The sequence below is a fragment of the Pantherophis guttatus genome, chromosome 13 (assembly GCF_059756535.1).
Source record: "Pantherophis guttatus breed Tessera chromosome 13, ASM5975653v1, whole genome shotgun sequence".
NCBI lineage: Eukaryota > Metazoa > Chordata > Lepidosauria > Squamata > Colubridae > Pantherophis > Pantherophis guttatus.
Window position 1 is genome coordinate 23,015,226 of NC_142075.1, and position 14,060 is coordinate 23,029,285.

The window sequence follows — 14,060 nt, forward strand, 5'->3', positions numbered from 1 at the left end:
CTAGGCTTTATCAGACATTTAAGCAGCATTATGCTGTCTGCTGTAAGACTTAAGGGACACCAGACAGCATAATGCTGCTTAAATGTCTGATAAAGCCTAGAAAATAGTGATTTGGGATGTCACTTAACTATGGCTATACAAACATCTTGATTTACGTAGGAAAAACCCTGGCTAGAACAGTAATGCCTGTTGTTCTTTTTCCGTAGGTTTATATGTGTATTATTGTTTTAGCCAGGGTTTTCCCTACGTAAATCAAGATGTTTGTATAGCCATAGTTCATATAGCCATATATATATAATTATATTAATCCTTTATTTTTTATATATCTATATCTGACTCCTTTTTATAAATATATGTTTATATATCTATGACTCCTTTATTCATTTTATATCTATATCTGATTCCTTTATTCGTTTTATATATATATAGTTATATTAATCCTTTATTTTTTATATATCTATATCTGACTCCTTTTTATAAATATGTTTATATATCTATGACTCCTTTATTCATTTTATATCTATATCTGATTCCTTTATTCGTTTTATATATATATAGTTATATTAATCCTTTATTTTTTATATATCTATATCTGACTCCTTTTTATAAATATGTTTATATATCTATGACTCCTTTATTCATTTTATATCTATATCTGATTCCTTTATTCGTTTTATATATATAGTTATATTAATCCTTTATTTTTTATATATCTATATCTGACTCCTTTTTATAAATATGTTTATATATCTATGACTCCTTTATTCATTTTATATCTATATCTGATTCCTTTATTCGTTTTATATATATATATAGTTATATTAATCCTTTATTTTTTATATATCTATATCTGACTCCTTTATTCGATACACAAACACAAACACATACATACATATATATAAAAGGAATAAAGGAGGGATTCCGGGGGGGCCCTGACAACTGAGGCCCCTCCTGGGGATGAGGGGGCGAACCCCCCCACGAGGGACCCCTCCCCTTTTTGGGCCGCTTCGTCCCTCAGAGGGAGCCCTCCGGGTCCTTTCCAACGTGCAGGCGGACACGCGTGTGCAGGGGCCGTGCGAATGGGGGCTGCGGGCGAGGGGAGGGGGAGGCCCGGCTTGGTTGCCCTGGAGAAGCGGCTGGAAGGGCGGCCGCCATCTTGCCCGCCGGGCCCGCCGCCGCCGCCGCCGCCTCAGCCCGACTTACACTCGCCGCCGCGCAGCGCCGTTCCGCCTGCGTGCGTCCCGCCGCTGTGACGTCATCTTGCCCCGCCGGTAGCCCGGTGCCGCGACGAGAAGAGAAAAAAAAAAAAAAAGCCTCTCGGAAGAGGCAGTATCCCGGCTTGGGGGTCAAAAAAAAAAAAAAGCGGGCGCCACCGAGCATGCGCGGTTACTTTCCGCGCGTGCTCGCCGGCGCCAAACGAAGCCGGCGGGCCCTGAATGCTTGCCCTCCCTAGCGCCGAGCCGTGGCCGCGCATGCGCTGCCCGATCCCGAGGATGCTCAGTCGCAGAGGCTGAAGCCGCATGCCCTTAGTTGTGCCCACTCCGGGGTGGGACAAGCGGCTGTCTTTCCCAGAAAGGCTGGAGGGGGGGCGGGACTGAATAGGACTTCATTCCCCATTGGCCTCAATCAGCATAGTCAATAGGTAGGGATAATGGGGGTTGTAGTCCAAAATGTCCTTTCTCCCCTAACCCTCCAAGTCAATCCCTATTTGATGAGTTTGGTAGGAAATTAACATTCACCCCAAAGGAGGCTTCACTGGTCTGGAGAAAGAAAGTTTTAACAACTTTTAAGATGTTTAAAGACTTCAACTCCCAGAATTCCCCAGCCTGCACATACCGAATGAAGAATTCTGGGAGTTGGTCTGCAAATTTAAGTGGCCGAGGGTGGGGAAAAAAAACCACCGCTTTAGGCTGAAATCAAATGCTGGACCGCAAATCTGCCCTTTGCAAAAAGGAGGACCAGACCCCGCCCCGTGTTTCAGCGCAGGGGGTGCAGGAGCCCCCCAGGACCACCGGGAGGAACCCCCCAAAAAATCCACCCACCCACCTGGATGCATGGCACTGGGGGGCTGGGAGGGTTTTTTCTCCAAGGCGGGGAGTCTGGTCCTTCTTGCCATCGCCCCCTTTTTTGCAATGGGCAGCTTGGACTTTTTCTCCCAAGACCACCAGGAGGGACCCCCGCCAAAAAACTCACCCACCCACCTGCCGGGATGCAGAGCATGGGGAGTGGAGTGGGGGGCGTGGGGGGGGGGAGAGAGAAGCTTCCAAGGCTCCTGCACCCTCTACTTGGGGGGTGGTGTGGTGTGTGTGATTTTACTCCTTGCAATCGCTCCTTTTTGCAATTGCAATTCCACCCGGACTCTGCAACCCACCCACCGGGATGTGGGGCAACCCCAGGCACTGGGGAAGGCGGTGTTTTTCCCAGGGTCTGATCCTCCTTCTGGCCATTGCCCCCCCCCCTTTTTTTTGGTTTGTTTTTGCAATGAGCAGGTTCCACCTGGACCTTCTCCTCCCGGGACCCTCTCTCCCCCAAGAAAGCCCTCCCCATGCACCCACCCACCTGCAGGGATGCGGGGCAACCCCAGGCACTGGGGAAGGCGGTGTTTTTGCAAGGATCCTGCACCCCCTGCGTTAAGTGTGTGTGTGTGTGTGGGGGGGTGTCTGATCCTCCTCCTTGACATGCCCCCCCTTTTGGGGGGGGTTTGTTTTTGCAATGAGCAGGTTCCACCTGGACCTTCTCCTCCCGGGACCCCCCCCTCCCCACCCACCCACCTGCAGGGCTGCAGACGCAGGCCAGGCGATGGAGTGGTGGTGGAGAGGCTTCCAAGGCTCCTGCACCCCCTAAAGGCCGGGGGGGGGTCCCCTGCCCAAGCCCCCCCTTCCCCTCCCTCGCCCAGCAGAGCCCCCGCGCGGCCGGGGCGTTGCAACGGCCGAAGCGGCGTCCGCGGGGCGTCTCTCGTGCGGAGCCGCTGCAGCTGCCGGGACCGTTCGGGGAGGAGACTCGGGGAACGGCCTCCCCGCCTGCCTCCTCCGTTCCGGCCCGCCCGGCTGCAGCAGCCATGGAGCCTCCGCCGCTGCTCGGGCTGCTGCTGCTGCTGCTGCTGCTCGGCTTCGGCCCCGGCTTGGCCGAGCACCGGGCCGACTACGACCGCGAGGCGCTGCTGGGCGGCCAGGTGGGACACCCGAGCCCATCTTCCACCGCCGGGCAGGGGCGCCTGGGCATGCATGGCTGGGAGGAGGGGAGAAGAGAAGGGGGCGCAAAGAGCCCGGGGAGGGGAGGGGAGGGGAGGGGAGGGGGGTTGCAGAAAGGGAGGAAACCCCCCCCCCCAAGGAGGGGGGTGAGATCTTAAGGCAGCCCACCTGGAATTGGGGGGGGGAGGGAGAGGGGCTGGGGGGCAGAAGCAACTGCTCTGCAGGTGAAGGCCAGGGGTGACCCCCTAAGTGCAACAGGGCTTCTTAAGGTCCTTTGGGGGTGGGTGGGTGGCTGGGGGGGAAGGGGCTGGTGGTGGGGAGGGGCACATCCTGGCTTTCCTACTAAAAGAAAGCGGGTGGGCAGAGGGGTGGGGGAAAGAGAGAGAGAGAAAAACAGGGAGAGAGAAGGAAAGAGAGGAAGAAAGAGAGAGAAAAAGAGAGGGAGAAAGAGGAAAAGAGGGAGAGCGACAGGAAGAAAAAGAGGGGGAGAGAAGAGGGAGACAGAGCGCCAGAGAGAAAAAGAGAGGAAGATAGAGAAAGAGAAGGAGAGGGAGAGAGAAAAAAGAGCACTCCAGAAAGAAAAAGGGAGAGAGAAGAAAAGAGAGGAAGACAGAGAGGAAGAGAGACAGAGTAACAGAAAGAAAGGGAGAGAGAGAGAGAAAGAGAGGGGGAGAGAGAAAAAAGCAAGAGAGCGTCAGAAAGAGGAAAACAGAGAGAGAAGGAAAGAGAGGAAGAAAAAAAGGGAGAAAGAGAAGAAAAGAAAGAGGAAAAGAGAGAGAGCAGCAGAGAGAAAAAGGAAGATAGAGAATAGAGGGAGAGGGAGAAAGAGAAGAAAAGAGCGCGACAGAAAGAAAAAGGGAGGGAGAGAGAGAATAACAGAAAGAAAAAGAGAGAGACAGGAAGAGAGAGACAGGACCAGAAAAAAAAGAGGGAGGCAGAGGGAGGCAGAAAAAGAGAGATCTTCCTAAATTAGGTCTCATTTTAGTGCTGTTTCTCTGACCCCCCCCCCAAAAAAAAAAAAAAAGGATGAAGTGGAGGAATTTTCCAAACTGAGCCCGGAGGAGCAGCAGAAGCGCCTGAAAGTGATCATAAATAAGATCGACGGAGATCTGGATGGCTTCCTCACCGAAGGTACCTCTGAAGCCACCCTCCGGCCTGCTTTCTCTGGCTGGGCTTAGGGCGTCGTGTGAATGAGATCCCGCCACAAACTGAGGCCCTGGGTTTCAGGGGAGAAAACGTCCATTGAGTATAATGGATTCGTTAAACGACTGCCATGTCCACTTAATAACTACCACAAAAATTGGGGGGGGGGTGTTTGTCACATGATGACCCACTTAATAACTGCCATGGCTTATCATAAATCCGGGCTTAACGATGGTCATACGTGGAGGACTAACAGTGACATAAATTGTCGATTGTCAAGAGCCAGTTTGGTCTAGTGGTGAAGGCTGGGAGATGGCGAGTTCTAGTCCCACTTTAGGCATGAAAGCCGGATGGGTGACTTTGGACCACTCACCAGGAGACGGGGAGACTGCGGTCCCCACTAATAGTCCAACTAATACTGGGCTATTTCCAATATTAGTTGGACTTCTTGTCTGCCGGCGAGTTGGCTGGGCCGCGTTGTCCTAGATCCGACTTGGGGCTCAATCCTGCAACGCCTCTTAGGAAAATGCAACGCCCCAAGGGGTTGAAGGTCACCCACCAGGGAAGGGGTCCCGTTCACCAGGCTAACTGGGAAATCTCCCCAGCCGAGCTGAGTTCCTGGATCCAGCACTCCTTCAAGGATTACGTCATCGAAGACGCCAAGCAGCAGTTCCACCACTACGACAAAGATGGCGACGGGAGGGTCTCTTGGGAGGAATACAATATCCAGATGTACGACCGGGTCATCGACTTCGAAGAGGACACCACGCTGGACGATGTTGAAGAAGAGTCCTTCCGGCAGGTGAACGATCTCCCAAAAACATGGAATGTCTCCCATTTTATTTCGATCCTTTTATTCTTTCCTGGAGCCGAGGGTGTGAGAGAAACGGGTTAAAAAATTAATGTTTCCGCTTTTGGGACTTACTCTTCCCATAACTGGGGAGGACCCCCTGTTCATCGGGTGAGAAAGACTCGGGAGGGGGGGCTTTTTGACTCTCCAATCCGTTTCCTAGATTTGACTTTGAACAACGTTGTTAGTGACACTAACACAATTGACTTGCAGCTATAATAAGGGTACTAAAAGGTGGAAGGTGATATTCTCCTGCCTTCAATTTTTATTTTGTTTTTTAAAAAAAATTAACAGGTTTAGTTGTGTTTAGTTTCAGTTTAATTTAGTTAGGATGACATGAAAGCAGTGTTGCAATATTTGAGGGGCTGCCCACGGAAGAAGGGGTCAGCCTATTCTCCAAAGCACCAGAAGGCAGGGGAAGAAGAAGAAATGGATGGAAACTAGTCAAGGAGAGAACCAACTTGGAATTAAGGAGACAGTGAGAACAATTAATCAGTTGAATGCTTGCCTCCAAAATGCTAGCTCCGTCACTGGAGGCTTTTAAGAAGAGTCTGGGCAGTTTGACATGATATGGGGTCTCCTGCCTGAGTCGGGCTTTGGACCTTCCAATTCTGTTATTCAGTCTTCCTTCCTTCCTTCCTTCCTTCCTTCCTTCCTTCCTTCCTTCCTTCCTTCCTTCCTTCCTTCCTTCCTTCGCAGTGGTTAGAAGGCAGTATTGCAGGCTAACTCTGCTCACTGCCAGAAGTTCGATCCTGACCAGCTCAAGGTTTTCTCAGCCTTCCATCCTTCCCCATCACTGGAGGTTTTCAAGAAGAGATTGGACAAGCATTTGTCCATAATGGTGTAGTAGGGTTTCCTGCTTGAGTAGTGGGATGGACTAGAAGATCTCCAAAGTCCCTTCCAATTCGTTTTCCTTCCCTCCCTCCTTCCCTCCCTCCCTCCTTCCTTCCTTCCTTCCTTCCTTCCTTCCTTCCTTCCCTCCTTCCTTCCCTCCCTCCTTCTTTCCTTCCCTCCCTCCTTCCTTCCTTCCTTCCTTCCTTCCTTCCCTCCCTCCCTCCCTCCCCATCACCATTGGAGGTTTTCAAGAAGAGATTGGACAAGCATTTGTCCATAATGGTGTAGTAGGTTTCCTGCTTGAGTAGTGGGATGCAGTAGAAGATCTCCAAGATCTCCCTTCCAACGCTGATATTCAGTTAGTCCTATTTATGAAACAGGGTCTGAAATGTTGGCGGTAATCTTTAGAAAGGGGACTATAACAGCAGACACTAAATGTTAAGAAAATCTCAACTTCTTAATCAAGAAATGCCTTCCTGTTTGCGAAACATGGAAAAACTGAGAAACTGGCCTGCTTAGGACTTGCAACCTTGGTAGGTGGGCTGGCTGAACCTCGGAGCCTGCTTGGTTGGAGGTCAAGGAGCCCGTTGGGTCCAAGGACCTTCGGAGAGGCGGAAAAGGAACACGTTGGCCGGCAGCTCACGTTTTATCCACGTCTTCTTCCCAAAGCTCCATTTAAGGGACAAGAAGAGGTTCGAAAAGGCTAACATGGAAGGCGATTTGGCGTTGGATTTTGAGGAATTTGTCGCCTTTGAACATCCGGAGGAGGCCGACTACATGAAGGCGAGTCTCGGGAGAGAACGGCTTTTAAAAATGGGGCTGCAGGGGTGACCGCTTTTTATAAGTCGCCCTCGATTTCCCTTTTATTGGTTGATCGAAATATGTAAAGTACAAAACATACCAAGAAAAATGATAATGGAAAAATAAGGAGGGGAAAAAGGGAAGAGAGAGAAAAAAAAGTCAGGGCCGAGGGGAAAAGATACGGTAGGTAATAACTTAAGACCTCGTCTTTTTACTTCTATATTATATACAGTATATCACAGAAGCGAGTACACCCCCTCTCACATTTTGTAAATATTTAAGTATATCTTTTCATGTGACAACGCTGAAGAAATGACACTTGGCTACAGTGTAAAGTAGTGAGTATACAGCTTGTATAACGGTGTAAATGTGCTACCCTCTCAAAATAACACAACCCAGAGCCATTCAGGTCTAAACTACTAATGTCTAAAGTACTCACTTCTGTGATATGCTGTACATATTTTATAATAATACATATTACTATATATTATAACATATATAATATATATATATATATATACTAGCCATTTCTATAGCACCAAACCTATCTAATTGGCACAGGTGTCTGCAACCTTAAACACTCAAAGAGCCATTTGGACCCGTTTCCCACAGAAAAGAAAACACCGGGAGCCACAAAACCCTTCCTGTGCCTGACTATTTCTTGAGCAGCCAAAAAACTAGCATATGTAGTTGAATTAAACGTTCTGTTTTCTTCTGAAACTTTTCTTTTCTTGGATTTATCCATGGCTGGCCTACCAGAGGTTGAAAAGCTCAATAAATCGTGTGCAGGCAGGTGTCACACATTGGTGGTTGTGACGCATATTTTGAGTGACAGGGAGCCACAGCAGAGGGGTGAAAGAGCCACATGCAGCTCCAGAGCCACAGGTTGCTGACCCCTGAATTGGCAAACCCAATTCGCACAACACATACCCACACTTCACTAAACTCTAGTTTGCAAAATGCAACCATCTGTAAGCTAATTGCACAACACAGAACCTGAGGCTGGTTAATTCCTAGCACAGGGAGTCTCCAAAACCTGGCAACTTTAATTCTCGTGGACTTCCAACTTCAATATGGCTGGCAGGGGAATTCTGGGAGTTGAAGTCCACGAGCCTTAAAAGTCGCCAAGTTTGGCGCCTCCTGGTTTATAGTCCTGTGCCTTCTGAGCAGAGCTGATAAGACAAGCCACTTCTGACCTTCTGATGGCTTTTCCTTCCCACCAGGAGTTTGTCATCCAGGAAGCTTTGGAGGAACATGACAAAGATGGGGATGGATTTGTCAGCCTCGAAGAGTTCCTCGGCGACTATCGAAGAGATCCAAGTGAGTGGCAGGCCATTCCTCTTCAGCCTGGGGGTCTCCAAGAACCATGAATGGTTCGGAACTCTGAAAGTTCTCCTAAGGATACCTGGAGGCCCCAGCTAGAGAAAGCTGGAGGTCAGGGAAAGATGGGGATGTCCAGAAAGTTTTTGTCAGCACTTCAAGCTGCATTTACTCTAGTGCTGACATAAGAAGGAGAAGCGGAGGCGTCTGGAAAGGGACGTTTGACTTTTCACCTACTTATTTTCCCTGGAGATAATATCCCCTAGGAGATGGGATGGGAGGGGGGAAATTCCTTTGAGCTGGAGTAGATTAGGGGTAGAATGACTTGGAAGATGGCCAATGAGTGCAGGGGAGTGGGGAATGGAAAGGGAGGGTTTTGGGTCTGGAAGTCAGTGTTGGCTTTGATGGAGTCGGGATTTAGAATGTCGTGCTTAATAAATAGGAGTTTTTCTTCAAAGACTTTGTTTGAAATGCAATTTATTTGAGACGACCTTGAAACCTGACAGATTTATTTATTTACTTATTTATTTATTTATTTATTTTGTCAATCATATATAAGATAACAGGTAAAAGTATAAACATAATTTGAATACATGAAAAGAGTAAGTAAAAAGGAATATTAGAACAGGGACGGAAGGCACGCTGGTGCGCTTATGCACGCCCCCTTACAGACCTCTTAGGAATGGGGTGAGGTCGACAGTAGATAGTTTAAGGTTAAAGTTTTGCGGGTTTGGGGAAGAAACCACAGAGCCAGGTAGTGCATTCCAGGCATTGACCAGGCGTTGCTGAAGTCATATTTTCTGCAATCGAGTTTGGAGCGGTTTACCTTGAGTTTATATCTATTCTTTGCTCGTGTATTGTTGTGGTTGAAGCTGAAGTAGTCGACAGGAAGGACATTGTGGCAGATAATTTTATGTACTACGTATTTGGGGAGCTGGGTCAGAACCAGGGGTGAAATCCAGCAGATTATGACAGGTTCCGGAGAACCTGTAGTGGAAATTTTGATTAGTTCAGCAAACCGGCAAATACCACCTCTGGCTGGTCCCAGAGTGGGGTGGGAATGGGGATTTTGCAGTATCCTTCCCCCAGGAGTGGGGAGGGAATGGAGATTTTGCAGTATCCTTCCCCTGCCACGCCCACCAAGCCACGTCACGCCCAGCAAGCCACACCCACAAAACCGGTAATAAAAAAATTTGAATTTCACCACTAGTCAGAACTTCCCAGCCTGCACCCAAGGCAAAACACACGTTTTAAGGGGATTTTGCTCAAAGGGAAAAAAGGCAGTGAATCAAGGATGCGTTTGAAAACAATGGCGACTTTGTTTTTTTTTTTTCAGCCGCCAAAGAAGATCCGGAATGGATTGTGGTGGAAGAAGACCGCTTTAAAAATGATTACGACAAGGATAAGGATGGGAAGCTGAACCCCAAAGAGCTGCTGACTTGGGTGATGCCCAACAACGAAGGCCTTGCCCAGGAAGAGGTAAGAGGGTGGAAGGATATTTCAGGTCGTCGTCCAACTTACGACACTTCATTCAGTGACCGTTCAAAGTTATGACGGCACTGGAAAAAAGGGGCTTACGGCCGTTTTTCACAGTTGCGACCTTTGCACCAGCCCCAGGGTCGTGTGCCGAAAATTCAGCTGCTTGGCAACTGGTTCATACTTACGATCGTTGCTGTGTCCCGGGGCCACGTATATCCCGTTTTGCGACCTTTTGCAACCTGCAGCGTTCAAAATACAGCAATTTGAAGCTCAGCTGCTTACCTTCTAAGGCAGCCCCGTTAAGTAGAATAGCGGAGGCACGGAAATCAGCTGTGCTGCACGAATCAGCAGAGCCAGGAAGACGGAAATATAAAACGGGATAGAGCAGGGGCAAGTGGGCGGAGCCAGCTGATTGTCAGAACTACCGGTTCGTGCGAACCGGCAGCAACCCATCACTGGCTAAATTTCATATTCAACCCTTGTTAATTTATTCTCTAGGCTGTTCATCTCCTTGACGAAATGGACTTGGATGGAGACCGGAGACTGTCAGCCAACGAAATCCTTGAAAATCAAGACCTGTTTCTCAACAGCGAAGCCACCGATTACGGCCGACAGCTCCACGACAAAAGTTTCTACCACGAAGAGCTTTAATTTCCAAAAGATGCTTTGCCTTCCTTTCAAAATTGAGATTTTTTTTTTCTCTCCCTCCACTTATTGTTCATCTTAAAAAAATAATAATAATGCCAGTTGGGCAGCGATTTTACATGGCTAACGTCCCCTGTACGTTGCCAGTATTACTTTTGGCGGTCTAATTTAAAGAAGAAGAAGAAGAAGGAAAAAGAACGGAGATCTTTAATGCTCTGATTTCAAAACTGCTTTTTGAAACGTACTTGAAAATACCAGGGTATGACTGCAAAGTAAGCCCTCTTTTCGGTTAGATTTTCATTATTTTAGGAAAGGGAAAACGCAGTTGTAGCTGTCTTGGTTCTGTGGTGTTAATAGTTTTTCTATCCTATTTTGTATATTACAAAATTCAGGAGGATGAAGTGTTACCTACGAGGTTTCTGTGCCTATTCCCTTGTTTTGATGGTAGATGATAGGGAAGTATTTTCGCATTTGGGAAGTATTCTATTTACTTGGATTAAAATGTTCAAATGCCACCCCCCTTTTTGCCCCTCCGCTTTTGTGTTGTTTCTTTGAATGAATCTCTTAAAAACCGCATTCTAGCTTAACTCTGCTTCTTAAAAGGAAACGTACTTCAAAACAGGATAAATAAGGGGGAAGAATTTAGAAATACGGCTTTATCAAACCGAGTCGAAATCAAGCCGCAGGGGGAAGCCAAGTCTTGGATTCTGCGACCATTCTAGGGATCTCTCTGCTCGGGATGGGGTGGGGGGGACGGAGGTTCCTAACTTGTAGGAGAAACCCGCCAGCCCTTGGAGGTAGGCCGGATCAGAGTACAGGCTGCATTGGGAATAATGGAGCTCTGCTTTATTGATATAAGCTGTACCAGAGAAAAGACGGAGCAGGGGAGACATGATATCAGTTTTCCGATATCTCAGGGGCTGCCCCAAAGAAGAGGGAGTCAAGCTACTCTCCAAAGCCCCTGAAGGCAGGACAAGAAGCAACGGGTGGAAACTCATCAAGGAGAGAAGCAACTTAGAACTAAGGAGAAATTTCCTGACAGTGAGAACAATTAATCAGTGGAACAACTTGCCACCAGAAGTTGTGAATGCTCCATCACTGGAAGTTTTTAAGAAGAGATTGGACAACCATTTGTCTGAAGTGGTGTAGGGTTTCCTGCCTGAGCAAGGGGTTGGACTGGAACAGGGGTCCCCAACTTTCGGACCTCAGGGACCACTAAATTCATAATTTTAAATCCCGTGGACCATTAATAATGATCTGCCTAATGACCGGCTGGGTGGGTGTGGCTAGGTGGTCATGTGACTGGGTGGGCGTGGCCAACTCAATGTCACTCATGTTGAGGGCACCTTGCCGACCTCTACTCACCCCTCCCCTCCCAGCTACTCCTCGTCTCCCAGCCCGGGCTCCTTAGGGCCCCAACAGGAAGCAGTTGTTGGAGCTAAGCAGCCACCACGAGAAAGAGTTGGCAAAACAGCTCAGTTCAAATTGGATCTGGCCGAGAAGGAGGCTCAGGAGAAGCACCTCACTGAGGACTAGGAGCATAGGCTTTCCAAGCAGAGGGAAGACCTGCGGGAGTGACCAGGCTCAGCAGGCTGAGATGGTCAGCCAGTTCCAGACCATGATGCAGTCCCACTGCAATCAGACCCTCTGGCTCTTCATCACCAGTGGCACTTCCTTCCAGCCTTCACCCAAAGCCCCACACCAGGAGGCTGAAGCAGACCCCAAGTTGGAATTTCTGCCCCCCTCCGACCCACACAAAAAAACTCCAAAGGGGGAGACTCTCTGAAGCAACACAAATGTTCATTGCATGTATCTGGCCCAGGGGCTGTAGTTTGAGGACCCCTGATTTAGTGCAATATAAAAAATGCAAATAATTTTTCTGTGGACCCCAAGATTTTCTCACAGACCACCGGTGGTCCATGGACTACCAGTTGGTGACCGCTGGACTAGAAGACCTCCAAGGTCCCCTCCAGCTCTATTCTGATCGATTGATGGAAATCCTGAAAATTGAATAGCTCCCTCCCTCCTTCCCTCCCTCCCTGTTTCTCATCTCCCTTTCCTTCCCCTTCCCCTTCCTTCCTTCCTTCCTTCCTTCCTTCCTTCCTTCCTTCCTTCCTTCCTTCCTTCCTTTTTCTCATCTCCCTTTCCTTCCCCTTCCCTCCTTCCTCCTTTCATCCCTCCCTCCCTCCCTGTTTCTCATCTTCCCTTCCTTCCCCTTCCTCCCTCCCTCCCCCCTGCCCTCCTCTGCTCCCATCCCCACCTCTCCCCCCTTCTCCTTCCCCTTTTTTGCACTTTTTATTTTTATCTTTTTCATAGTTTAATCTTACCAGTAATTGGCAAGCAAATTCTTATTAAAAGAAACGCTTTTTATCTGTGGGTGAACAAATCCCCCTCCTTCTATTTGCATACAGCTGTAGTGGGGGGGGGAAAAAAACACAAAACCCAGCCCAGTTCCTCATTCCAGGGGACGCTGGCAGAAAAGCCCCCCTCCCCACCCCCGTCTTGGTTCACGGCTGAATAGAGCCATTGATTTTGCCTGGAATCCCCCCCACCCCGTCCGAGTTTCAATAGTCCGGCTGGCCAAACGGCCCTTTCCGTCTCTCTCTCTCTCTCTCTCTAAAAACACCCTGCCCTTTTCTTCTTTTTTTTTCCTGGCAGGTGCAACTGAAAGTTTCCTTCTTCCTCTTTGTTTTAAAAAAAAAAGAGTTTTACCATTTGAAATGTTGTACGGGTAGTTCTCGACTTAGGACAGCAGCTCGTTTAGTTCGAAGTTACAACGTTCCTGAAAAAAGCGACTTACGATTCTTTTTTTCCCCCCGCACTTAACGATTGTTGCAGCATCCCAATTGGCACGCGATCCAAAATTCAAGACAGCTTGGCAAACTGACTCGTATTTACGACGGGTTGCAATGTCCCGGGGGGGTGTCACGTGATTTCCTTTTTGCGACCTTCTGGCCAGCCAAGTCGACGGGGGAAAACGGATTCGCTTACCCACCGTGCTGCTCCTTTAACCGCTCCGGCGATTCATTTAACAACGGTGGCAGGAATGGTCGTAAAAGGGGACAAAGCTCACTTAACGACTGAAATTTCGGGCTGAATTGCGGTCGTAAGTTGACTACCTGTGCTTGCCGATGATGCAAATCCAGCGATGCCTTGAGGGCTTTTCCAGCTGGAATCTTTTAGCTCTTTTCCTCATTCAGCATCTTTGGCAAGGATCAAATGTCATAAATATATTTTATTAGTCACATTTGTTCACCGTCCATCTTACTATGTAAGTGAATGACCCCGAGGGCAGGATGGGCAGTTCACATCTCCAATAGCCCACCCCTCTCCGGCAATTATGGGGTCTTTTCCCCCTTGATGCTGGCCTTATCTTGTCCTCAACCCTCCATCCCTACACAGCCATTCCTTTCTATCTCACTACATGGTTTCCTCGGCTTAGCAATCATTCGTTTAGCATTCAAAGTTCCCACAGGACTGGAAAAAAGGGACTTACAACCATTGGTTCTCACACTTACAACCGTCATAACTTCCCCACAGTCATGTGAGGCAGGGGTGGGTTCTACTTTTTTTTTTTTTGCTTTAATTTATATGCAGCCCTTCTCCGGAGACTCAGGGCGGCTTACAATGCATTAAGCATACTTACCTTTACTACCGGTTTGCAACGGGACCGTGCGGTTCTGCGCATGCGCAGAAGCTTCCTGACGACATCTGGGTCGGTGGGCGGAGCCGTCCGTCGTTTTTACTACCGGTTCTTGCGAACCGGTCTGAACCAGGGGCAACCCACCACTGGTGTG

The 14,060-nt window shown here is 48.5% G+C and overlaps 2 protein-coding genes across 6 annotated transcripts in view; one reads left to right on the forward strand and one right to left on the reverse strand.

The window, feature by feature from the left end:
• The window catches only part of SCAPER (S-phase cyclin A associated protein in the ER), a 114,579-nt gene extending 113,076 nt beyond the window's left edge, over positions 1–1,503 (reverse strand). For 4 of the 5 annotated variants that reach the window (XM_087878119.1, XM_060689483.2, XM_087878120.1 and 1 more), the window contains exon 1: positions 1,204–1,503. In XM_087878119.1, coding sequence (XP_087734245.1) covers positions 1,204–1,259 — 56 coding nt within the window. In that variant the 5' untranslated portion in view covers positions 1,260–1,503. The remainder of the gene's footprint in view (positions 1–1,203) is intronic. The other variant, XM_087878121.1, reaches the window with a different exon arrangement.
• Positions 1,504–2,472: 969 nt separating this feature from the next.
• On the forward strand, positions 2,473–10,778 carry RCN2 (reticulocalbin 2). The gene is made up of 7 exons (XM_034409488.3): positions 2,473–3,172; positions 4,217–4,322; positions 4,940–5,136; positions 6,688–6,801; positions 8,043–8,139; positions 9,476–9,618; positions 10,117–10,778. The coding sequence occupies exons 1-7, from the start codon at positions 3,059–3,061 to the stop codon at positions 10,267–10,269; spliced, it is 924 nt and encodes a 307-aa protein (XP_034265379.3). The 5' UTR covers positions 2,473–3,058; the 3' UTR covers positions 10,270–10,778.
• The last annotated feature ends 3,282 nt before the right edge of the window (positions 10,779–14,060 follow it).